Below are 26,447 nucleotides of genomic sequence, written 5' to 3' on the forward strand. Positions count from 1 at the left end.
ATTGGTATTGTTGAAGTTCAGTTTCGACAGACAGAGTAGTGGAGAATTTCTCACTGTTCTTGTTCTATCTTGAAAGCGTTTAAATAATTTGCTAATGAATTTTTTTGTCTTCGTTTTTATATTGCTATATGAAGAAATAACGTGAAAACTAGTCATAATCAAAATTGACACGATAAAATTCATAAAAATATAATTAATTTTGTTATTATATATCTTTGAAGGTAATCCAATTTTTTTTTTACAGAATAATGTTCAATCGTATCATAAATCAAGTTATTTTTGTATTTGCCTTTCTATAGGGTTGTATATAAGTCTTCAAATGAATAAATACTGTCTCCGAAACATTACAAAAAGCAATTTTCTTTGATACTATAAAATAATTTAGTAGATGTAACCAAAATGTAGTCAACTTCGTCATCTTTGGCTGATCTTGTTTTTTTTTTTTTGTGGATTTATAAAGTAAGACAAGTGATGTTCGCTAATTTATATTCTTTAAAATGCAGTTCAGTAGACAAAGATTATTTTTATTGCTAAGGTTTGGTATTAACTTAGACATGGATAAGAACAAGTTTAACTAGTTTTGGATGCTTCTCCAAAAAAGTTATAAAATGAAATTTTAAAGCTAATCCATTTTCAATCATTTTTCAGAAATTTTTTTTTCTTCACTATTAGACAAGAATAAAATTCTAAAAAACTACTGGAAATTCTATTTAGGATCCTTGATAACTTCTATCTCACATAATTTATGGTATTTTTAGTTTTACATTTTCATATGTTTTAAACAATTTTTTATATGGTTAAATAATCAAACATAACTATTTATGAAGAAAAGTTAAATTTGAAATTGACTTGGTAAAACATTAAACTCAAAACACATATTAAACTAGACTATCGAATATGTCCCAATGTAATAGAACTTTTGTTTCTTAAACTGAACTTAGAGAGAAATCTTTACTAAGAATATTTCTTGATAAATGCAATAGACAATCTTACTTGAAATACAATAAGCCAATCTGCAATTACATATGCAAAAGAAAAAAAAAAACAATATGTCATCATTGCTATTATTATTATTATCAGGAGTTTTATCAGCAGATTTAATGAGATATGTGAATATAATTTTAGGTCGTGTCATACGAAAATTTTTTTTATGGATTTTCATTTTTTATTTTTTTTTTTTTTAGGTTTCGTCGGGTAACTTAAATTATGTCTTTATTTTTTTTCTTTCTTTTTATTACTTTTGTTGGCAAGGTGAAAAAAGATTCGAGTAACAACAAAAAAGATAGTATGGAGAGACACCTCTCACAAAAACGTGACAACTGTGAAAGTATACCCATTCATTGAACAAGTCTTTTGCTGATTATCTCCTGCAGTTGCCGTCTATATTAAACTACGATTTTAGTGAACTAAAATTAACTATATCTTAATTGTTGTTATTGATTATATCGAGCCATATTTTTGTCTACCCCTTCTCTATCATTCTCTTTCCTAATTCCTTTGGTACAAAAGATCATACAACACAGAAGCAAAGCAAAGAGAAAAAATAGAAGAATTTCTTTATACTAAACTGAACAAGTAATATTTTTTGCATATACTTTTTATTAGTATTGATAAAGATAAATTAAAGCAAACAAAGAAGTCAAAAAAAAAAAAATACAAAAATAAAAAACATACATAATGTCTGGTCTATCATTATATTCTGTACAAAGCATTTTGATACTTGATTCCCAAGGTAATAGAATATATGCTAAGTATTACCAGCCTCCACCAAACGTTTTAGGACATAACCAACATGCTGCTTTCACATCCTTTAGAGAAAATGAATTATTTAGTTCCTTGAAAAAACAAGAAGATTTTGAAAAGAGGTTAATTAAAAAGACTCATAAGCAAGATAGTGAAGTTATGTTATTTGAAAATAAACTTGTATTTTATAGAGAATATATTGATCTAACAATTTATTTAATCGGTGATCCGAATGAAAACGAAATCATTCTACAAACATCTTTCAATGCTTTAAAGAATTCCTTAGAATTGATATTAAATAATGGTATTGATAAGAAAAATGTTCAAGAAAATTACGATATGGTTCTTTTGACTATAGATGAAATCGTAGATAATGGGATTATCCTGGAGACCGATTCACAAACAATTGCATCTAGAGTCAGCAAACCACCTACAAATGACAACCAATTACCTTTAGACTTTGATAAAGGATTATTGGGTGCATGGGGTTTTGCAAAGAGCAAATTACAGGAAAGATTACAGCAAGGTTTATGAAAGATATTGAAATAACATAAAAAGAGGGGCTGTAAAATAATAACTACACTTTAATATACTGTGATATGGAAACTTTTTTTTATTTTTTCGTGATATATTTATGTGTATGTATATATATAGAAATGCTAGTGTTATTAGTGGTTATATGATACACCTCATTAATTTTTTTTCCTCTATCTTACTTTCATAGATAGAACATTTATTCTCATTACAAATATATATTGGAATTTATAAAAAATATGTACTGATCACTTAGAGCCCTTTAGGAAAGTTCTGGTTCATTAACATATAGACAAATGTATACTGATAAATAAATATATAAATTGGCAGGGGGAAATAAATAATTAGAAGACAATAATATGTTTTTTTTTTTTTAAAAATATTTTTCAAACAAGAGCGTGAAAGTCGGAACGTCTTTTCTTTAATCCCTCAGTGACAATCTTTTCAATTTCGTCAGGATCAGAGGTAACACCAGTTAGGTTTTCATAACCATCCTTTGTAACAAGAATGTCATCTTCAATACGAACACCTCCAATATACATGTATTTTTCTAAGATATTAAAGTTAACCATAGCTATTCTTTCTGGATGTTTGTTTATATATTCATCAATCAAAAATTTGTTGAAATAACAACCTGGTTCATTTGTAACCACCATACCTGCATGTAATGGTAAACGTAATCTCAAATATTTGAAAAGATCATCAGGATCTTCATAATTAGGTTCACCACCAACATCATGGACATCAAGGCCCATCAAATGACCTAATCCATGTGGATAGAAGGCACAAGAAACACGAGATTCTAAGATTTGTTCTACAGAGTACTCACTTTTAAAGATACCTAATTGGAGTAAATGCTCAATAAGAACTTTGTGAGATAAAAGATGTAAATCATCCCAGGAGACACCAGGTTTCATTAATTTCATGGTAGTAGATTGCATATCTAATACAGTTTCATATATTTCACGATGCTCTTTAGTGAATTTACCATCAATTGGGAAACATCTGGTAACATCACTAGTATAGTTGTTCCATTCACTACCAGCGTCAATTAAAATGGAATGTTTCTTTTCAATATCTTGATCATTCTTAATGTAGTGTAAAGTACCACAAGCTGGACCTGAACAACAAATTGGATCGTAACCTAATGTTTTAGCGCCTTGTCTCATTGAATGATATTGAAATTCAGCTTGAATTTGACATTCATTATTTTCAATTGGTAGAGCAGACATGACAGCCATATGGTTGATATCAGTAATATGTGCCACATGTCTTAGAGTTTCAATTTCATATTTATCTTTGATAAGTCTACAAGAGTCTAAACTTTTGAAAAATATGTCAGCACCAAATATAATCTTTTCTCTTAAACATTGCATACCTTGTTTTAAGATGGTTTCACAATATTCCTTATCAGTGGAATAGAAATAATCAATTTTAAATAGTGGGTTCTTTGGATCAGTGACCATATTGTGGAAATCGTTGACATAATAAACATAATCTACATCATATTTTTCTTTAGCCTCTTCTAAAGATAATGGCATACCACTCCACATAATGTCTTCTTTGTCAATATCAGGCAAAAATAATAATAATTTAGATTCTTCAATGTTGTAAACAATAAAAGAACCTGGGATATCACAACCAGATAAATAGTAATAATATCTGTCTTGTCTAAAAGGTTTTACAGTATCACAGTATTTTCTTAATTCCATAGATTCACCGGGAACTAAAAATGCAACATTATTCTTTTCACAAGATTTGACAAAGAGCTCAGCAACTCTTTCATTGTGTCTTTTGGCAGGATATTTGTGATCCTTAAAGTATTGTGGAACCTCTAAAGAAGAAGCAGTTTTTTGACTCATTTTAATATTACTTCTTTTTATTAATTTACTTCCAGTCCAGTAACTGATAGCAGAAGTGGCTACTGCAATTGATAAAGGATTCAAATATCCAGATAAATCCATAAGGTAACAATGACTTGATACTAATATATACAAGAATGAACAAAGTAAAAAAGGAGTAAAAATCCAGAAGATGATTAAGAAACAGTGTGTATACAAATGTTAGAAAACAATGAAAAAAAAGAGACTATATTTTACGATGACCATAAAGTAAAGCTCAAAACGTGAAGAAGTGGATCTAAGGCACTAAAAAATTGAATGGCATCACGAATATTTTCGATTCCATATCTTCCGATTGTGCTATATATATTATTTATTTGTTTATTTGTCTACATTCTTTTTGTCAGAAGTCGCAAAACATGGAAGACACAAAAAAATGTGTCAAAGAAATTTTTTTTTTTTACTTTTTTTTTTTTGTAAAAATCATGAGAGGGGGAATTCCAAAAAAAAAAAAAAAAAAACATAGAGTACTTTTTTTAGGGTATCAAGAAAAGGGTTTGTACAAAAAAAAAAAGAGTATTCTAAATTGGTTGTTTCTTCTTTTTTTCTCTGAAACCCTAGTTTATCTGTTCTAAAACATATTCAAAGTTTGTGATGAAAATCATCTTTCTAAAAAATAATTTTTGAAATGTTCTATTCTTAGCCATATAGAGAGGTCTTTACTATACTATTACTATCATCATCGCATTCTCTACCAAATTAGGAAACAACAACCGTCTACTTTCTAATTTACTTTTATCCTATCAACAAAATAGAGTATATTTTTCTATAACTTTAGGATGCACTAACACCTAATTTGTTTCTCTTTTCCTTTCTTCCTTCCTTTCTTTTTTTGAATACTCTTACATATCCTTGTGTAACAAGAATGATCATCTTTCATACTTATAATATAAAAAATTTACATTTTTTTGATTTACTGTTTATTAAATATATATAACGTATATAAGTGCTTTCACTTTTTGCGAAGTGTTCTTTTTTACAGAAAAAAATGTTTTCTAAACCCTAAAGTAAATATCAACTTTTTCAGTAGATATGTTTGCAAACCCTACTTTTTTCAGGAATAAGTTACCAGTCTATTACATTATTTTTTAATTTTCCGGCCTTAAACTTGTCTCCTTCTTGAGTGTAAACCTTATCTTTTCTAAATAGGGGACTTTTTTCTTTCAAAGTATACTTTTATTTTTTTTTTATGCGAGATCGAGAAGATTAAAGAGCCTGCAGTATGATACGAGCTATGAACAATATACTGACTAAAAAAAAAAATGGTAGGGGGGGTCATAGGTAACAGAGAATTATTGTGGTAGTTTTCAAATGGACATAGAGAAGAAATACTCCATTTCTGAAAGCATGTATGTAAGAACAAAGGAATATATTTAACATAAAAGTCATTAGATAAAAACCATGATGAGAAATAAAATAAAGAATTATTTGGAAAATGAGCAGGAAAACAGGGATATTACCCCTAAGTCCAAACGGATAAAGACCCAACATGCCTACGACATAGTAGAACTTAAAAGAAACATAAATTTACAAAAATTAGACCTTGAGTTGCCTGTGTACTGTTCTACTAACCATTCCACAAATAATATTTATTGTTGTTTACAGTGTGGGAACTTTTTTCAAGGCCGTAATCAGTACTCGCCTGCATTTCAACATTCAATCACCTCAAGAACAAATACTACACCACACAATTTGTTTGTCAATCTTCAAACAACAGAGTTTTTTTGGTTACCTCAAAATATCAAAGTTAATTTAGATGAAATTGATAATGATAGTTTAAAAGCTTTACTTATACAATTGAAATGTTGTATAAAACCAACTTTTAATAATGGTCTGATAAAAAAAATGCCTTACAACTGTTATACTTTAATCGATAAAGATAAATATATTACGGGATTCATAGGTATAAATCAATCACATTCTTCTAATTTGTCTATAGGACATATTAATGTCATTCTTTTATTATTAGCACATATAAAGCCCATTAGAGATTATTTTTTATTGAACACAAAGATGGAGAACGAGATATCAAATAATAGATTAATAAATATTGTCTCTCTTTTAATACAAAAATTATGGTCACCAGTTTTACTAAGGCCACATATTTCATCGTCTAAATTAATTAATAATTTGATGATTGAACATAATTCCATATTTCTTAAAGACGGGATAAATAATAATAATCCAAGGACAATTCTAAATTGGCTAATTAACAAATTTTCTAACAATGAAAATAATAGTCCCTTAAAACAAATTTTAATACAATCATGTAGAGGCCATCTGATACAGTTTTTAAAGACAGAAGAAGTGAAATCAATACCTTTTTGGAATATTACTTTAAATCTACCACGTCTTTCCTACTTTAAAGATGGTAGAAATGTTAATGATCTTCTTCAAGTTAAATTAGAAGATTTAATTAAAGAGAAATTTTATTCAAGAATGACTGAAAATGAAAAGAAAGAAGAGAATGATAATTCTAATAAATTGTTGCCTGACTACGAAATCAAAGTTTTGCCTAAGTATCTGATTATTTATTTTAACAGATATGATTCTATTTTAAATGGGAGTAATATTAAACAGGAACAATTTCCGATAAGGAATAGAAATCAAACAATAATTGAGTTTCCAATGAAGATGTGTTTAACTTCAAAGAATATTATAAATAATCAAGATCAAATATTGAAACACTACTATAGATTACAAAGTAATATCATAAATGAAGTAAAGGCTAATGCAGATCTATCCAAAGATGATATAAATCATTGGAAGATCCAAATATATAATGAAAAGAATGCTCAGTGGTATGAAATCTGTGATCTTAAAACCACTTTGATTGAAGCAGAGTTAATGTTTTTAAAAGAAACTTATCTCCAAGTGTGGGAAAGAATAGAATAAATACATTTTCAACAGATATTATCTATACTTTATTCTTATATAATATGTACATATATTGCTTATTAAATAGCTATAGAATCAACCCCAGATGTTAGGACAGATACAATATTGTCCTCTAATAATGCTTCAGCAATATCACTTAAATGCTTCTTTGGATCTTGTTTCCCTACATAACGTGTTTTTAATTCGGATTCTGTCAAAGTCTTTTCTTCCTCAATTCTTTTAGAATATTGTTGTGCAATTTTTACCATTTGTTTTGTGGCTTTCAGATTTTTATCTTCCTTAATTTGATAGTCGTATAATTTCAAACCAGACTGCCATTGTTCTTTATGTAAATTCATTAACATCTTTGTTTCAGCTGGAGTCTTATGATAATCGATATTTAAAGAATAGTAATGCCTATTTAGACCATGGATCAAGGCTTGAATATTTGGTTTATTCATTAACCCAACATTTGATGTTGTTTGTCTTGGTTCTTGGTTATTTATTAGAGCACCGGTATCGATTAATCTAAAGGCATCGATGACAACCTTGCCTTTTACAGATTGAATTGGATCGACAACAACGGCCACAGCCCTACTATTTAATTGTTCAAAAGATTTTTGAGTGTTGACATCCACGCTTGACAACCAACAACCGAAACCTGGATGGGAATGATACCAACCAACGACCATCTGATCTCTACCTGTTTGTTTTAACATATCCATCATTTTAGCTTGAAAGACATCATCTACTGCTTCAACAGAAACACCAGTACCACTCTGAGGCATGGCAAATACATCAACGACATTAACTGTATAATCATCCACGAATTCACCTAACATCAATCCCATAACTTCCATGGGCACACCTGCTCTACCATGTTTTAACATCTTTAACAAAGCAATCGAAGAGATGTAAATAGTTTCCTTAGTATCATCTTTGTCAGTATCAGCACCTGGAACACCTCCCATCTTCCCCATGGAATTCATCATCAATCTTTGCAATCTTTCCATTTTGTATTATTCTAAATATATTTGTGTTGTATACTATTTCGTTCCACTATATGATGTCTTGGATTTTATAAACAAATAAATGTTCAGAACTTGATTTAGTTCTATGTTATTACCTTTTGTAGCACCCCACCACTAGTCATACATGTACACAGACCTAATAAAATAAGTTTGATGTTATCTTTTGAAAATAGTACACCAGACTACTATTCTTTAATCAGTTTCTATTAAAACGATTTGGACTTTTGATTATTTTTTTTGCCACTTCATCATCCGGAATTGGTATTTCCGTATATCGGAATGCTTCCCGTGCATTCTATTCCGCCATTTGTTTTTTGCCCCTTATTACTTTACACCCACACACCACATTCTTGGAGAAGAAAATACTACTTCTATGTGGTGTACGAATGCTTTTTTTTCTTTTTTTTCTTTTTGCCAAAAAAAGGGGGGAGAAACAATCAATGGGTGTGTGGGTGTATGGAGCTACACTGTAAGCGAAGCGTCTCATTTACTTAAAAAGATTTTTTTTATGTCATCTGATTTAAACACAATGTAGGTGAATTGAAATGAGCTTTTGGCTATCAATGAGTAAATGCAAATCTTAACATCACATTTAAATTACACAGAGAATGCCTGCGCTATTCTATATTATATAAGTGTTTGGTATTATAGCTAGCATCTGCTACACTGACCCATTTAGATTACATCTGATTTATTTCTGTTCTTTTTTTGTTTTATCCTTTTTTTTTTATTACAATATACACTGTGAAGTTGTTTAAAATAAATCTGCAAGGCGAATAGAAACACGTTCAAATATGTCCTATGGAAATCGAGAAGTGGAAGGTTCACAAACCATTTGTCTGCAAGAAAGTACACCTGTGTTGACTCTCCGAGCAACTTCCAATTCTCGAGATGATAATGCTGATAATGATAAAAATAAGGAAAAAGATCACAATAATGTTCGATGGAAACAAGATGTTATAGATAATGAGCATATGAATAAGAAGAAAACGAAGATTTGTTGTATATACCATCCACAAGAGAGTGACGAGGAACAGGAAGAAAACACTGAATCAGATGGTCATCTTCATCTTCATCGTCACAAAGATGACAAAGAACCTTCTGATTCAGACTCTAGTTCTAGTTCTGAAAGTGATAATGATAAAGGTTTGAATAAAGAGGAAAGACGTCAAAGACGAATAATAAGGCGTCGTGAAAAATTAAATAACGAAACTGAGTATAAGACTAATGCATATGAATATCAACCGAAATACCCAAATAAATCATCATTAAAAAAGTAGAAGTAAATAGAGAATAAGAAACCTACTAAATCATTTATTTTAATTACACCCCCCCTTCTTTTGTTATTAAATCTAATTACAACTACAATAGTAATAATAACAATAGTATTTATGTCATACAATAATATTTATATCAGTATATATACATATATATAATATATCCTGTGATTTATTTGTTGTTTACTTTACAATGCAATATCAATCTGAATTAATGTGCTATATGTTTCTCTAGGCATTTTGTATTGGATCATACCAGCGTAAATCATACAATTTCTAGCAAGTTTTTTCATTAAATTAATTTGGTCCATCTTATTATTATCATCAACATTTGAAGGATTATTTGGATTAGATCCTGATAATGTAACATCATTCCGGATTTGGTTCTGTGAAAGAGATGATTTTAATCTTTGAATAACTTTATTCACCGAAATCATAGTAATAACCAATAAATTTGGAATGCATTTCACAATATTAGGATCAATTAAATTAAATTCCTCTGCTTTTTTTCTAATACTTATCTCTTCACTACCGCTGAAATCATCACCTATGTCTTCATGATTATTCATATTATCATTATTATAACGACTATTTTGATTCACTACTAGCGGTAAAATGTTTAATTCTATAATTTTATTCAAGATTTCTTCCCATTGTACAACATTTATATGGCTTACCTCATTTCTATCAATAGAAATGATATTGAAAGCATTGTTGTTATCAAATAATTTTCTGATCTCTACTATCTTTAACAACAATAAACATGTTTCTTTATTTTTAAAGCTAATAACCGACTTGTTGCTATCATGTCTGTTCAAATGTATATCGATCAATTTTTCTGCTAACAAAATTGGATTTGTTTCACTATTATCATTAATATTAACTAAAATGTTACAAGTTAAGTCAGAATCACTTAACAAATTACTGATGATATTGTTGATTATCGAAATGACAATATCATATTCTTCAGCTAATTGGTATAGTAACAAACTATCGTAAACTCTACCATCCTCGTCAGCTTTCAAAGCTGCTTGTTCTGTAATCACTTTCAAAAATGACTTGCTATCTGTCTCATCATTAATCAACAACAATGATCTTCTTTGTTCTATAACACCTGGAATACGAGATCCATTACGACCTATTTTTCCTAAAAGAATAGTGAATTCTTTAGTTTGTAATATCAATTCTCTTATACATTCATGCATAAATAATGTTTGTAAGTCATTCTTATCTCCTTTAGAATTTAACCCAATTAATAATAAATATTCTAATGCAATTCTAGGATCAGAATATTTATATGATCTGATGTAAGACGTAATAATCTTTATAAAATTTATGGAGACATCACTCTTACCATTTGCTAAATTATTATCGTTTTTATGTACAATTAAGGCGGAGGATAATGGGTCATTACTAACATTTAATAGTTGTTGGTTACAAATACCAATTGCCAGATGGACCGCATCTAATTCACTGATCTTGTATGCATACTCGACAGCATATTCGAAAAGACCGCTCAATAACAGAATTTGTAAATAATCATTATTAAATCTTTGAACACCGTATGATAAGATAAGTTGTTGAAATTCCTCTAATGTGTAGTTTTTGTAGATGGTATCATTAACAACGATCTCATTTGGCAACTTACTATTATGAATATTTTCTTCTTTAATCAACATAAAGTGAATCCAAAGCCAATCCTCAACGTTTAATGTTATTTCAGGGATCGATTTCTTTGTCAAATCACATCGACCAATGATTTTATAAACAGCCAATCTATAAGGATCACCATTCAAAGAGTTCTTTATATGTTGGTTGTATTCATTATGCAATCTAGTCATAAATTCAACAGGTAATTCATTGTTGCCATTAGATTTAGCATGAATGTATGCCTTAAAATAAGTAATAAATGACTGTTCAATTTTTTTAAAATTTGACCTATTATTTATCATAACATCTAATGCTTCTTTTTCCATACCAGCTCTTAAAAGATAGAAAATCAAAGCCCAAATTGGTGTTCCATTTATAATAGTTAAGTTGCTAACTTTCCAAACGTCACCAGAAGATGTACTCGCATTTGAAGTGGTATTATGTAACACTAAATTATCAATGTTTGTATTAATACTGCCACCTGGGCTATTTTTTAACTTCTTCTCAATGAAAGATTTTATTTTGTTAATATTTGTTGGTAATCCTTCATCCATTTCCTTTTTATATAATAAATCAACATATTCTTTAAATTGACTTTGTAAGTATTTTCTGGCATTAGTAATGACTAGATTATTGCGAGAAAAGGTAGAGGAATTTAGGTTACCAGAAGCAATTGACATTTTGTTCTTAACTTCCTGAAAAGATTCAATAATTTTCCATGATTCTAATAATTTTCTTGATTTCAAATCATTTGAATTATTATTTAACAAAGATATAAACTCTTGATTCAAAGGAAATTTAGTATTTTGTTGCCTAGCATTATTAAATCTATGAATAATTTTGGCATTCTTTTCAAATTTGTCCCTTAGCATATAATGTTCGTTTACGTTTAACTTAGAAAAACCGTCATTATTATAATTATCATTTAAAAGATCAATCCCGTCTAATCTATTTCCAGTAAATTTTTTACTCCAGAATTTCATCAAATCATCATTATTTAAGATTTTATCCGATTGAATTGATTTTAAAGAGTTTGCCTGGGTTGATTTTTCGCCAACCAAAATGCCAAAATTTTGTTTAATAATATTCTTTCTTTCGTTCCAATTTAAATTTAGATTGTCATTAACATAATCATCAAAGTCCTTTGCAGCATTCGATAATAGCATTTCAATAGAGGCTAAGATATTTTCGTTTTTTTTAATTTTTAGATAATTATCAATCTCTGTAAATTCAACCTTATTACCTGTAGAATAAGCACTGGATGCAAGATCAAGAGTAGTCAGTTGAACATTGGTACCAGCAGATTCCATCAGGACGGTTGAAGCAACATTAGATTCAGTAGAAATAGAAGGAATATTTCTGGTTAAGGTAGAATTTGATAGAATTTGGTTTTGTTCTAATGCTTTTAATGAGGTATCGACTTCATCAAATTGTAATCCACTGCCAGCCAATAAGTAATGGGCCTTTGTATGGTCTTCATGGGGTTCGTGTTTTATAACAGATCCATTATGTGTGGTATTAGTTGTAGCATGTGCTCTTAATTCACGAGCTCTCCGATTGATTTCTTGAATGGATAACTGGATTGAACCTAAATCAGAGGAGGTGGTTGGTAGTGCTTTGGATGATTCCAAAAGGCTGTTAAACAATTTTGAGGTGCTATTTTTTTGGGGTTGTTCTGAAGAGATTCCTCCGTCTTGGTTTTTTTCATTAACTATATTGATTAAGGTCATCCTTGATAAACCTTTTTTTATAGGCTGTTTTTTTTAGTCTTGAATCTGATAATATTCTAGAGATAACTTGTATGACAAAACAGAACAACGAAAACCAGAAAAACTAGCCTCCCAATTATAAACAAACTGCAAACAAATACACATAGTTGAATCCCATTAATAATAGTTAATCAATGTTGTTTAACAAAACCCATCGAAACAGCTTTAGAATTTTTTTTCTTAATTTTTTTATTAATAATTTAAGTTACCCGACGAAACCTAAAAAAAAAAAAAATAAAAAATGAAAATCCATAAAAAAAATTTTCGTATGACACGACCTAAAATTATATTCACATATCTCATTAAATCTGCTGATAAAACTCCTGATAATAATAATAATAGCAATGATGACATATTGTTTTTTTTTCTTTTGCATATGTAATTGCAGATTGGCTTATTGTATTTCAAGTAAGATTGTCTATTGCATTTATCAAGAAATATTCTTAGTAAAGATTTCTCTCTAAGTTCAGTTTAAGAAACAAAAGTTCTATTACATTGGGACATATTCGATAGTCTAGTTTAATATGTGTTTTGAGTTTAATGTTTTACCAAGTCAATTTCAAATTTAACTTTTCTTCATAAATAGTTATGTTTGATTATTTAACCATATAAAAAATTGTTTAAAACATATGAAAATGTAAAACTAAAAATACCATAAATTATGTGAGATAGAAGTTATCAAGGATCCTAAATAGAATTTCCAGTAGTTTTTTAGAATTTTATTCTTGTCTAATAGTGAAGAAAAAAAAATTTCTGAAAAATGATTGAAAATGGATTAGCTTTAAAATTTCATTTTATAACTTTTTTGGAGAAGCATCCAAAACTAGTTAAACTTGTTCTTATCCATGTCTAAGTTAATACCAAACCTTAGCAATAAAAATAATCTTTGTCTACTGAACTGCATTTTAAAGAATATAAATTAGCGAACATCACTTGTCTTACTTTATAAATCCACAAAAAAAAAAAAACAAGATCAGCCAAAGATGACGAAGTTGACTACATTTTGGTTACATCTACTAAATTATTTTATAGTATCAAAGAAAATTGCTTTTTGTAATGTTTCGGAGACAGTATTTATTCATTTGAAGACTTATATACAACCCTATAGAAAGGCAAATACAAAAATAACTTGATTTATGATACGATTGAACATTATTCTGTTATTGAGTGGCACAAATACTAACTGTACAAATATCGATTCAAATAATAATAAACTATATTTAGGCATTTTATTGCCAGTAATAAATTCATAAAATACCTCTAAAAAAATTAAAAATTCTGAAAATAAACTCAATAATCCTTTAAGATTAATCAATTTTGGAGATTTATCAAATGATATTTCACATTTTAGCAAAGTTAGTGAAAATGGTGACGTCTTATATAAAACATCAAAAAAAAATTATGTAAGCTCAATTCTATTATAAAACAACGATATTCATAACATTTCTTTTAATGATTTCAACAATATAAATTTCACAACAAATTTCTTGAATTATATTAATCAATTGTTAACGATGCGTAAACTATATAAGAATGAATATATACAGTATAAATACTTCACTTCCTGGAGTACAAATTGGCTTTTTTTAACTCAATCTTATTTCAGATATGTGATGAGAAAACAGCAAAAAAAGCATGTATGAGGCTGTTTGTGGAGTAAACTATATTACTTTTTTTGTATAATGACTATTATGGAAATTATTGTATATATATGTCTACATTTTACATTTTTGTTGTAACATAATAAAAAGAAGTTTATTTATTTAATTGCATATTTCTTTTTTTAGCAAATTTTAGAACGATTTCGGTTATTTTCAAATGTCATGCATTTTTTCATGAACTTATTGTTTTTGTTGCATCTATTGTCGCTTTCGTCCTGAACAATGGTCCTATAGTAAAATGTTTTTTTTTTTCATTGTGAAAGGACCCAACCCATGTCCTTTCTGAACTTCGAAAAAGTGTTTTTTTGACTGTTTTAATAGAAGAAAATAAGGATTTAGAAAAGGGAATATATAATATTATATATAAAAGACCCATAAATAAAAGGATATATATGCTATGTCTTGTTTAAAAAGAAGATCATCCTCATTTGTTAACATACATATCAATATATTCATCAACTGGCATTTCACCAAATTTATCCCCTAAAGATATATCCAAGATATTTGAGGTACGTTCAGATTTATTGAAATGTTGTTCCAAATGATTAGTGAATTTTTGTAGTAATAATGGAATCCCTTCTTTACGTCTTAAATGGTGTCCAATTGGATAATTAACTAAAACTTCATCTAAAATTGTTCCATCCTTCAATTTCACAAGTAATGCATTAGATATTGCACGTTTCTTTGGATCATGATAATCTTTAGTTAATTGCTTGTCAACTTTACATTCCATCTTGTCTCTTAAAATGTCAATATCTGGATTACTTAATGCAATATCATCCATGTAATGGGTTGCCTTTAGTTCTCCATAGATTAAAGGAATGGCAACCATGTATTGAATACAATGGTCTCTATCAGCATAATTGTGTAATGGACCAGATTTGTTGATTATATCCATAGCAGCTTGTTGGGTCCTAATTATGATGGATTCAATATCAGAATAAGTTTTGCCCATTGAATCTAATTGTTTTTTCACAATCAAAGCAGCTTCAACAGCAGTCTGAGCATGGAATTCTGCTGGAAAGGAGATCTTGAATAAAACATTCTCCATAACATATGAATCAAAGGTTTTACGTTGGCTAAAGATAAACGGTTTACCGTCATTTAAGACGTCATAAAACCCCCACTTTGGAGCAGATAAGATTGATGGGATATCACCTAATTGGCTCTTGGTTTGTTTGACCATAAATGCTATTTTGACTGCTCTAGAAACAGCATCACCAGCAGCCCAAGACTTACGAGACCCAGTATTTGGTGCATGACGGTAAGTTCTTAAAGATTGACCATCAACTAAAGCATGGGAAATACATTGTATAGTTTGCTCTTGAGTAAGATTTAATAATTTGGATACAACACTAGCAGTGGCTAATTTCACTAGTAAAACATGGTCCAAACCGTGAGCATTAAAAGAATTATCTAGAGCCAACACACCTTGGATTTCATGGGCCTTTATCATACATTGCAAAATATCATTTATGGTTAATGGCATGCCTTGACCCTTCAGATTACGATTAATATAATCTGCTACCGGTAAAATACCACCAAGATTATCTGAAGGATGGCCCCATTCAGAAGCAAGCCAGCAATCATTGAAATCTAACCACCTAATCATTGTACCGAAAGTAAAACTTCCATTAACAGGGTCCATAGACCAATTTGTTCCTGGAATTTTTGCGCCACATGGAATTTGAGTTAACTGTTCTGGCATTACTGGGGTCATTACTTTTTTAGCCAAAGGGAAATTTAAAGCGGCAAGGCCACATCCCAAAGTATCCAACAAACACCATTTAGCAGTTTGAATAGCAACTGGAGAAGTAATATCCTTTTTGTGAACGTAGGTAGCAATGTCCTCAATCAATTTATCTGTGGCAGGTCTTTCATTAAGTGTGCAGGACATTGTTCTGTTAGTATCAGCGTATGATCTTTTAGTTAAAATAGTTTTTGTAAATTTGCTAGAGGCTGAGCGAAACATTGAAATTTAAAAATACGAGTTAGTTGAGGTTGTGGATTTCGAAACAAGTTAAAATAAGAAGAAATGAGAGCAACAAATTAAGAATAATTTATAAACAACTCGATAATTTAAACATACTTACAAATATAAAGTAATATATATATATTTATATAAATAAAAAAGTATTCAAAGCTCATAAAATTAGACTAATGGGTTGAATTGGTCGATTAATCGATTAATTTGTTTGTTAACTATTCCAGGAGTAATTAGGTCAGCAAGGGTATGAAGATATGACCGAGTAGAGAATGCCTCATAAAAAGATACATATGATACGCTTATTTCTTGATTATCAAAGTTTTGAAAATTTTTTCAAGTAATTGAAGTCAACGCTCTTTGGTCTTTCAATAGGCAACCCATATATCCTATCCCAAACTAACTGTGCACAGGGACCCATGGCCCTTGAACAACCAAAGATGACAGTTATAAAATCTAATTCCTTCATCCCATAATGATAAAATAAAACTCCGGAGGCACTGTCAACGTTGGGGTGTGGATTTTTACATTTTCCCCACTCCCCTAAAACCCGAGGCGCAACTCTAGACAATAACAACATTAAATTTACGTTTGGATCATCCTTAAATTGTTCGCTTCTTTGATTAACAAAATCAAGCATAGCAGAAAAACGAGGATCTTCACGTCTTAATACAGCATGACCGTAGCCGGGAATAACATGATGGTTGTTTAAAACAGACCATAAATAATCTTCTACTTGGGTTTCATCTTTTGTGTTTTCTACTTGTTTTTGGGTCTGTAACAAAAACTTAACTACATCTTGAGCTGCTAATCCATGCAACGGACCTGCTAACCCCAATAAACCAGCCGAGTAACTTAACATTGGATCACTCAATGCAGATCCAACTAAATGTGTTGTGTGTGCTGATACATTACCGCCTTCGTGGTCTACATGCAAACCAGTATACAGTCTTATCAAATTGGTAATTTCTTTTGTGTCATCTTTGTCTTCTTTCGTTGTTTTATTACGCTCTTTACTTAATAGACCCATCATAGAGGTCAAATTTTGAGCCCAATCTCCACTAGGATCAAATTTACATACTTCTTTTTTTGTTACATTGATTTGTAATTCCACGATAAATCTTGCTTGCTAGGGATGGTAAAAAGGCAATTAAGGTCATGACATCATCAAAAGCATCTTCCCACATTGTCAATTTGTTATTAACTCCACGAGAATAATTATCCCTAAATTTTGAAAAGTAACTTAATGTTCCCACACCAATGGAAAATTGGGTCATTGGATGCATGGTTGCAGGTAATGAGTTCATAATACTATTAACCTCTTCAGGTAAATAAGACGTCTCAACAGAAGAGTTAGAAATAACAATAGTATTCCATTGTTGTATCAAACTATTAACTTGTTTTTTAGTTGGAATTTCACCGGTTAATAATAGCCAAAACATAGCTTCTGGATAGAAAATGTTGGAAGAATCTTCAGGACCTGGCAACAATTCCTGACATTCTTGAATTGTATATCCCCAAAACTTGATGCCTTTGATTGGATCCAGTGTGGATGATTGCCAATATAATAATTGACATCCTCTCATGCCCCCTAATATAGATCCTACGGTCAATTCATTGTTAGGTAACTGAACATTTTGTAATTCTTGTCTCAATTTTTGAAATTCAATTCTACGTTGGGGTACTAATTTTTTTAAGGTATCCTTAAGTGTAGTCTGGGCAGAATTTCTTCTTACAGTAGTATGTATAAATCTTCTCATAATGGCTCTAAATAGGCTAACTTTTTTGTTATTTTTACCCTTGTGACTTGTTCTAGTCTTATCTAGTTTTTTTGGTTTACATGGTATATAGCAAGAATGAGGCAGAGTAGTACTATACATATCCAGTTCAATGAATAAAATGATATGCTCTTTATATATGCGTTTGCATTTATTTCCTTTTTAATATTAATAGCTGTACATACTTTGAAAATATAAAATTTGTTGGAGTAAACAGTTTCTCTTGTTCTTTTGTTTATATTATTATTATTATTATCACTATTATTACTTTTATAGTTTAATATAGCCTATATCATAGCTATATGTTATTGTACAATCAATGTGTGAAGTGGGGAACTTTTAATTAATCTATTTATTTATGCAAAGGAAACAGATTTTTTTTTAGGTTTATCTTGTTTATCTTTAATTTCATTAGCTTCTCTCATACCTAGTCTTTTATTCTTTCTACGTAATGATCTAGCTAAAGATGCTTTATTCTTAATTTCATTCTTTTTCTCTTCTAATTTCTGTAATTTTGCTTGTTCTTTTTGTTCAATTTCTTTTCTTTTAACTTCTCTGATTTCTTCTAGACGACGATCTTTTTCAATCTTCGATTCATTAATTTGATCATATTTATCACCAACAGTTTTAACCAATCTTTGCCAAACAAGTGTATCATTATCATCAATAAATTTCTTACCCTTTTTACCACGTTTAATTTTGATACCAGGTATGATAGATCTATTCAAGTTAGGAATATCTTTGCTTTCATCAATTTTAATTTTTGAGCTATAATCTCGACCACGTGAAACAGCTTTTTTACCATATAGTCTAATCTTTTGTTGCTCTTTTGCAGTAGCAAGTTTACTAACCTTGTATTTTTGGTTTTGTTTAGCCTTTAATAATTGTTCTTGACGTTTCGATTCACCTGATATGATTGTGTCATTTAACTGGTTTCTTGATATAGAATCAGCAAACACTTCAGGGCGTACTTCTCTTTGTGTAGATTGATACTTAGATTTTCCTTTCTTATACTTTCTAGCTACCATTTGGAATCAATTAAATAAAGATATATTATGATAAAATATAAAAATATGATCTAATAAGGTGTATGGAGATTATATGTTCGTATAGATAGGAATTCTATATAATATTTTATTCTTCCTAAATGTTGTTTTCGTCTTTTGAATTTGTTAAGATACAATACATAAGATGACATATATTAATAGCTATTGATGAATACTTCTTTATTTTTTTAAGCTCATCGATACTCTTATATTATTTTCCTTCTTTTTTTCCAAGAAAATTTTCAGTGAAAAATAAATAAAATAAAAAAGAGGAAAAAATAATTCTTATAGTACGAGACGATAAGACAATTTAACTAATACGAAAAAGATAAAGAGCAATAAAATAATTTATACAATACTATACATATTATTTTATCCCTAAAAGTATCAGATATAAATATATATACGTATATATCCAATATTAACATTATTTTAATTTAGCAAGAACAGTTTAAATATCATATGATCTTTGTAAAAAAATCATAGAAGAGCATAAACATTCATTTTAAAACACAATCCTGGGTATTATTTCCTTAAGGTTCAATAGTTAGACTTTATGCAGTGTTAAAAATTAAGTACTGCATGAAGAGTTACTTTTAAATCTCTCAATATGTATGTTTATAAAGAGGGCATATGTACGGTCGTAAATAGGAGGGCTTACGTGAAGGTAATAATACTTTATATCTTTTTTTTTTTCCTGGTATATTTTTTTCTTTTGTATTTTCTTGAAAAGTTGGAAAAGAGGAGAAGCAACACAGAATAAAGAAATTGAGGTTTTGAAAAAACAGTGATGTCCAAAAGAAGTAATTCTTGACTAAATTTAGAGTAGGCCTGGAAAGAAGGCACATTTAAATCTGGTGATAATTTTAAGAGTTATCGAATATTAACTATTTTCTTCTTAATTTGGTGTAACGACATACAGCAATGACGTAATCACTTATAGATTTTTCTTGCTGAATATCTTTTACTGTATGTTACATATATATTTATTTACAATCCAAGAAGATAAATGCTGTTCGGTAAATGTGTTCCCGTATTAGAGTTATTTTTGCAGATATAAAAACATTTAGTAGTTGGTTTTTTGTTCAGTGTTTACTTTATAATAGAAATCTACTTCACTTTTAGTTATATCTAACAGAAAAATAACATGAAAATAAAACATTGCTTGGATTTATAAAAAATCTGTCCTACTCTGCATTTTATTCGCTTTTTTACATAATTCCTATTTTCTGTCCTGATATTTTCATATATAAAAATAGTTATTAATACATATGAGTTTCGTAAACAATTATAATATGAGAAATCATAGATCTGATATTAATAAGTGTCATCTTAGTGATAAAAATGATAACAATTACTCACATAATGTGTCAACATTAGAAAACATAGGTATTTCTCAGTATAATAAAAAAGACAATAAATTAAATAAAGATCTTGATTATTTTGATTGTTATGGTGACAATTATTCATGTATAAACATGAATACTACTACGAACAATAGTGTTAATCATATTCATTTAAAATCCATTTTGAATTTACCGTCTCAAAATTATAATACACGTTCCTCATGTCATATTCATATTCAAACACCCGGAGTTTTCATTAATCACCACCATAATAAATCTATTAGGAAGACACCAGTACCAAAGGAATGTTTTTTTGATAAAGATGCGTTTAGTTGTTGGGAAACGTATTTCCATAATAGTAATACTATCAATAATCGTGAAAATGATAAGTTTAAATTGGATCTGGGTCAAAGTTCTACTTTAAAACGAAGAAATCTTCATAAATAAGATTACAATAAATATATAGAGGAGTTATCTGCATTTGTTACGTAACTAACTAATAGATGTTTATTTGAACCAAAAATGTTATCTTTTTGAAGAGTTGTTGTTTAATTTATCTATTCATCATCTTATTACTTATGTGTTCCTTTTGTGTGTCCTGGCTACTGTGGTTAGATGTAAATGGAAATGTATGGGTGTTAATCTTTATTTTTTTTTTTTTAGTCATTCTTTTTTCTTTTGAGAAGCAGGAAGGAGAAATTTGAGAAAACGAGTCAGAAGAAGAAAATAAGACTCAATTATCATTTCATTTTATTTTTGTGGAATGTTCATAAATATAACCCCAAGATGCAAGCTTCTCGAATAACAATAAAAATTCAAGAGAACCCCGGTGTACTTTCTGTATTTGTTGGATTGCTCTTGATCTTCCAGAACGTACTGATATTTTAATACTATTGAATATATTCAATTATTTTACGCTTTCGCTAGAAAGATATTTCATATACTTCAAAACGTCTATATAACTGTAGATCAATATTGAATATTATCTTATATTATATTCAAAATGTTTAAATTACAATCAAAAAAAATATTTAAAATACCTTATTTGACAACTAAATTTTCAAATAGATTTGCTTCTACATTGACATTTCTGGAAACTACCTCTAATGGGAACTTTACTTCGTCATCCTTAAGCATTTTAACTGCAGCAAAAGAGTTGGGTAATCCAATAATTGGCCTTGTGTTAAATCCAAATTTGAAACAAAATCAAGTTAAATCTTTATCAGTCTTTAATAAATTATTATTCTCAAATGATGCTGCTTTTAAAGATAATTTACCAGAAGTCATTACACCATTATTATCTGATCTAATTAAAAAAGAAGATATATCACATTTTTTGATTGCTAATAATATTCTAGGTAAGAATATTTTACCACGTTTAGGTGCATATCTAGATATTCAACCAATTTCAAATGTGATCAAAATAGATAGTGGTAATAATACTTTTTATAGACCAATTTATGCTGGGAATATCATCTCCCAAGTAGAAACCCAGCAACCTATTAAATTGTTATCCATAGGTACATCATTGTTTCCTGAATATTCAATAATAAGCGAAGACATTGTTTCACATAACATTAAAGAATTGAGTTTATTAAATGATGGTACTAAAGAAAATATTCCTCAGGTAATTGATCAAGAAAATTCAGTTGTTGACGAAAATAAGTTGATAGACTTAACTTGTGCTAAAATTGTCATCGCTGGTGGTGCAGGCTTAAAGAACAAAGAAAATTTTAATAAACTATTGTACCCATTGGCTCAAAAATTTGATTATGCTGCAATTGGGGCTACTAGAGTGGCCGTTGATAATGGATATTGTCCAAATTCTATACAGGTTGGTCAGACTGGTAAAATTGTATCTCCAAATTTGTATATTGCAATAGGTATATCTGGTGCCATCCAGCATTTAGCTGGGATGAAAGATTCAAAGGTTATTGTGGCTATTAATCAAGACTTAGATGCTCCAATATGTAAGATTGCAGATTACTCTTTACAAGGTGACTTATTTAAGATAGTTCCAGAATTAACTAATAAATTGTGAAGCAAGAAAATGTGAAGGAATATTTCTGTAGTTGGTTATTATCATAAATATGCTTACTATAGTTAGTCTTTTTCTTTTATTGATGCATGTAAATATTTGTTTAGAAATAGATATTCACATATGTATTTTTTCAATGGAAGCAGAATGCTATAAATTTATATGAAATCCAAAAATGTCCTTGTCTGTTTTGTTAGTGTTCACTATTATAATCTTACAATAAACATATCTTTATAAAGTTATCACATTTGTGTCTTTACTTTTTTATATTCAACTACTGCTCTACTACCTTGTCTTATCTAAGATATATAGTCTGTAAAAATCTTTGTTCTTCAGTAAAATAGAGTATTCTTCATAATATTAGATAGTATAAATATTTATAATAATATATAGAGTTCGTAATATATATTCTATTTAAAGGTTAGTTAGCTCGTATACTATAATGGTTTTAGTCTTTTTCTAACTACTTATATCTCTGTGTTCTAATCATTTTTCAATTGACTAATTCGGTAGTTTAGAATATAAATAAAGCTTTTTCTTTTACAAAAAGTAGATGATAATAAAACTTAAAAAGCCCGAGTTGTTATTTTTCAAATATAATATCTCTATTCAAAAGAAATCTTTATTTAATAACAGAACAAGACAAGAAAACTGAAAACGTAACTCAACATTGCAGTCTACTAATAGATCTAGTTCTATTGAGGGGAAAATAGAATTAATTAAGATACCAACTACAAAGTACAGCAAATATAGTATAATCATTAAAAAAGTCATACATAAAATGATTTTTTATTTCTATTCTGTAATAAAGGAATATTAGAAAAAAATTCATATACATAAGATATTATCTACCCTATCACATATTCATAGAGGTACTACCTACATTAAAAATGGATTTGAACTCTAATTTATTGCAAAATAAATCATCAGATATTAATGTGTCTCAAAATTATGGGACTGACCCTCACTTAACATTAATCAACAATAAACAGTCATCTGCTTTAAGTGAGGATAGGACTGATTTTAATTTAGGATTGAATAATAATGTTTATGTCAGCAGTATTAATAATGGGTATTTCCAGACAAGGTTTAAAACATTAATTTACTATTTACCTTGCACCGCATGGATAACTACATATGGTTGGTTGGATTTTGTTCACGATTTTGTAGCAGGATTATCCTTAGCTTCGTTTCAAATCCCCCTAAGTATTTCGTATGCATCATCTTTAGCACATGTAGATTTACTATCAGGTTTGTATTCATTGGGAGTTACACCTTTTGTGTATGCTATGTTTGGTTCAACTCCTTCGATGATTGTAGGCCCAGAAGCTGCCATATCTTTGGTAATTGGTCAAAATATAGAATCTATAACAACTTATAATGATAAGGTAACTGCTATTCAAGTTACAACAGTTACAACTTTCCTAGTAGGTTTAATTTTATTTTTTTGTGGGATAATAAGATTAGGGTTTATGGGATCAATTTTGAGCAGGGCTCTTCTAAGAGGATTTATTGGTTCAGTCGGCTTTGTGATGGTTCTTAATTCATTGATTATAGAACTGAAACTTAATAAATTATTGAGAGATGTCTCAGATCATTATAATACACCATTTCAAAAAATCATTTTTTTAATTAAATATGCCCCCGAAAATTATCATAAACCAACATTTATTTTCAGTTTTATTGTATTATTCATTTTATTAGTATCAAGAGCTTTGAAAAATAGATTAGCGAAAAAAATTAAATGGATTATCTTTTTGCCAGAAATTTTATTAGTAATTTCTGTGATGTCTTTTATTTCTTACTGTTATGACTTCAAAAAAAGATATGGTATGTCAATTGTAGGTGATTTTAATACAAATGGATTTGATGAATTCAAGAATCCATTATCATCGAGCTATAGGCAATTAATTCCATCTTTGGGACAACTCTCTACTATTGTAGCTACCCTTGGGTTTTTTGAATCGATCACTACCTCCAAGGGGTTGGGTGGTATTAATAATTCTGTTGTATCATCAAATAGAGAATTAATAGCATTGGGCCTTATGAATTTGGTGGGTTCGGCCTTTGGTATTTTACCAGCATTTGGTGGCTATGGAAGATCCAAAATAAACTTGAAATCAGGTGCTAGAACTGTAATATCTGGGGTCTTTATGGGGTTAATAACGCTTTTAACTACAAAATACTTTTTGCCAATCATTCATTATATTCCAAACTGTATTTTAGCTGTTACCACAACATTGGTTGGATTAACACTTCTGGAGGATATTTCAAAAGATATTTTATTCCATATTCGTTGTTATGGGTACAGTGAATTGTTTGTTTTTTTTTTAACGATAGTTTGCACTTTGTTCTGTTCTATTGAATTGGGAATAATTATTGGCTGTATGTATTCTATTGCATCTATTGTTAAGCATTCTGCTAAATCTAGGATTCAAATCTTAGCCAAAATTGAAGGCACTAATGACTTCATTAATGTTATTGAATGCATGGATGTTGTTGATTATGTTTCAGATATCACTTTGGATAATCTTGAAGGATGTTTATTAATAAAAATTACAGAGCCTCTTACTTTTACAAATGCAGAGGACATGAAGGACAGATTAGATAGAGTTAAACGGTTTGGTTCTATAAATGCACACCCAGGTTCTAAGGAAATACGAGAACAAAATATTGACTATGTCATATTTGATCTTCACGGTATGACTTATATTGATTCTTCAGCAACACAAATATTATATGAAATTATATGTAGATATCAAGAAGAGAAATCATTTGTATTTTTAGTAAGAATTCCAAAGAAAACTGTGATAAGAGAAAGGCTTCAAGAATCTGGTATTTTTACTTTGTTAATAACACATTTAAACATATTAGAAACACCAAATTTTCAGACTTTACCATTTGATCCATTTTCTCTTAATAGCGTTCAAGAGGCCTTGCTTTTGGTTACCACTATTAAACAGCATATGAATCAGTGTAGAGAATCAAATGATGATAATAGTGTATTATCTAAAATCTTGATGAATTCAAATCTGGTTTAGTATGTCTATTTTGACTACAATCAGATAGGCAGCAGAATCATTTTGCTAAAACACTACAATATAAGTTAGAAAAAGTATTTACATATATATTTAAATAATAAAACCTATTGTATATAAAGAATAATAGAAAGTATAGTATACTTAATTATCTTCTAGTGATAATATTATAGCAGAAGTTTTTGAGGTTAGTTGTTGTAAAGAAATAATTTTGTTTTAAATATAATGATTTTTTACAGTATCACATAATGTATATATTAATAATAATTTATATATATAATAAATTTTTGATATATTTAGTATTTATTCTATATAACAGTAATAAGTATATTTGGTATTATATATTGGAAGTAGATAGATTTTTTTTAAAGGAATTATTTTTTTTTGCATTTTTTATTATCATTATTATTTTTCAGTTTCAAAGTGTAATAAGCCATTAGGTAATATTCACTGATTCTTAAGTTACGAATGCTGTAATTTAAAAGATATGAAATAATAATTTAAATATTATAACAAAGTAGTATGAACTGCATACTTTGTAAATAGTCACTTTTATATATTAAACAATATAATTATTATATACCAAACCATATAATGTTTATGTACATTTTTAGATATCGGAAACTCTTTTATTGTTTCTATCCTAGCTGATTACATATTTTTTAAAATACATTTTAATGAAAATTTGGTGAAAAAAAATTTTGTTGAATATTTTCCAACAATGAGAAACTATTCATAGGGCTAGAAATAATTCAGAATAATTTAGACCTTACT

General features: G+C 28.9%; 12 protein-coding genes across 12 annotated transcripts; 6 read left to right on the forward strand and 6 right to left on the reverse strand.

Annotated features, from left to right (window-relative positions):
* Positions 1-1,677: 1,677 nt before the first annotated feature.
* RET3 (coatomer subunit zeta) lies at positions 1,678-2,277 on the forward strand (the record flags this gene model as incomplete). Its single annotated transcript, XM_064860226.1, has 1 exon — positions 1,678-2,277. One exon carries the CDS (start codon positions 1,678-1,680, stop codon positions 2,275-2,277), a length of 600 nt encoding a protein of 199 aa, XP_064712887.1.
* Positions 2,278-2,663: 386 nt separating this feature from the next.
* On the reverse strand, positions 2,664-4,241 carry PWA37_003707 (putative Xaa-Pro dipeptidase; the record flags this gene model as incomplete). Its single annotated transcript, XM_064860227.1, has 1 exon — positions 2,664-4,241. The coding sequence occupies one exon, from the start codon at positions 4,239-4,241 to the stop codon at positions 2,664-2,666; it is 1,578 nt and encodes a 525-aa protein (XP_064712888.1).
* A 1,338-nt stretch (positions 4,242-5,579) lies between these two features.
* On the forward strand, positions 5,580-7,073 carry SAD1 (mRNA splicing protein SAD1; the record flags this gene model as incomplete). Its single annotated transcript, XM_064860228.1, has 1 exon — positions 5,580-7,073. The coding sequence occupies one exon, from the start codon at positions 5,580-5,582 to the stop codon at positions 7,071-7,073; it is 1,494 nt and encodes a 497-aa protein (XP_064712889.1).
* Positions 7,074-7,135: 62 nt separating this feature from the next.
* Positions 7,136-8,068, reverse strand: RPN11 (proteasome regulatory particle lid subunit RPN11; the record flags this gene model as incomplete). The annotated part of the gene is made up of 1 exon (XM_064860229.1): positions 7,136-8,068. One exon carries the CDS (start codon positions 8,066-8,068, stop codon positions 7,136-7,138), a length of 933 nt encoding a protein of 310 aa, XP_064712890.1.
* Positions 8,069-8,880: 812 nt separating this feature from the next.
* YPI1 (type 1 protein phosphatase-activating protein YPI1) lies at positions 8,881-9,366 on the forward strand (the record flags this gene model as incomplete). Its single annotated transcript, XM_064860230.1, has 1 exon — positions 8,881-9,366. One exon carries the CDS (start codon positions 8,881-8,883, stop codon positions 9,364-9,366), a length of 486 nt encoding a protein of 161 aa, XP_064712891.1.
* Positions 9,367-9,551: 185 nt separating this feature from the next.
* On the reverse strand, positions 9,552-12,743 carry NIC96 (linker nucleoporin NIC96; the record flags this gene model as incomplete). The annotated part of the gene is made up of 1 exon (XM_064860231.1): positions 9,552-12,743. The coding sequence occupies one exon, from the start codon at positions 12,741-12,743 to the stop codon at positions 9,552-9,554; it is 3,192 nt and encodes a 1,063-aa protein (XP_064712892.1).
* Positions 12,744-14,867: 2,124 nt separating this feature from the next.
* On the reverse strand, positions 14,868-16,415 carry PDH1 (putative 2-methylcitrate dehydratase; the record flags this gene model as incomplete). The annotated part of the gene is made up of 1 exon (XM_064860232.1): positions 14,868-16,415. The coding sequence occupies one exon, from the start codon at positions 16,413-16,415 to the stop codon at positions 14,868-14,870; it is 1,548 nt and encodes a 515-aa protein (XP_064712893.1).
* Positions 16,416-16,743: 328 nt separating this feature from the next.
* CIT3 (citrate (Si)-synthase CIT3) lies at positions 16,744-18,187 on the reverse strand (the record flags this gene model as incomplete). The annotated part of the gene is made up of 2 exons (XM_064860233.1): positions 16,744-17,408; positions 17,509-18,187. The coding sequence occupies 2 exons, from the start codon at positions 18,185-18,187 to the stop codon at positions 16,744-16,746; spliced, it is 1,344 nt and encodes a 447-aa protein (XP_064712894.1).
* Positions 18,188-18,561: 374 nt separating this feature from the next.
* On the reverse strand, positions 18,562-19,233 carry LOC1 (Loc1p; the record flags this gene model as incomplete). The annotated part of the gene is made up of 1 exon (XM_064860234.1): positions 18,562-19,233. One exon carries the CDS (start codon positions 19,231-19,233, stop codon positions 18,562-18,564), a length of 672 nt encoding a protein of 223 aa, XP_064712895.1.
* A 1,289-nt stretch (positions 19,234-20,522) lies between these two features.
* Positions 20,523-21,044, forward strand: HAL1 (Hal1p; the record flags this gene model as incomplete). The annotated part of the gene is made up of 1 exon (XM_064860235.1): positions 20,523-21,044. One exon carries the CDS (start codon positions 20,523-20,525, stop codon positions 21,042-21,044), a length of 522 nt encoding a protein of 173 aa, XP_064712896.1.
* A 556-nt stretch (positions 21,045-21,600) lies between these two features.
* Positions 21,601-22,638, forward strand: AIM45 (Aim45p; the record flags this gene model as incomplete). Its single annotated transcript, XM_064860236.1, has 1 exon — positions 21,601-22,638. The coding sequence occupies one exon, from the start codon at positions 21,601-21,603 to the stop codon at positions 22,636-22,638; it is 1,038 nt and encodes a 345-aa protein (XP_064712897.1).
* Positions 22,639-23,525: 887 nt separating this feature from the next.
* Positions 23,526-25,676, forward strand: PWA37_003717 (uncharacterized protein; the record flags this gene model as incomplete). Its single annotated transcript, XM_064860237.1, has 1 exon — positions 23,526-25,676. The coding sequence occupies one exon, from the start codon at positions 23,526-23,528 to the stop codon at positions 25,674-25,676; it is 2,151 nt and encodes a 716-aa protein (XP_064712898.1).
* Positions 25,677-26,447: the final 771 nt, after the last annotated feature.

The sequence above is a fragment of the Arxiozyma heterogenica genome, assembly GCF_036370985.1.
Source record: "Arxiozyma heterogenica strain weizmannii chromosome Unknown scaffold_30, whole genome shotgun sequence".
Classification (NCBI taxonomy): Eukaryota; Fungi; Ascomycota; class Saccharomycetes; order Saccharomycetales; family Saccharomycetaceae; genus Arxiozyma; species Arxiozyma heterogenica.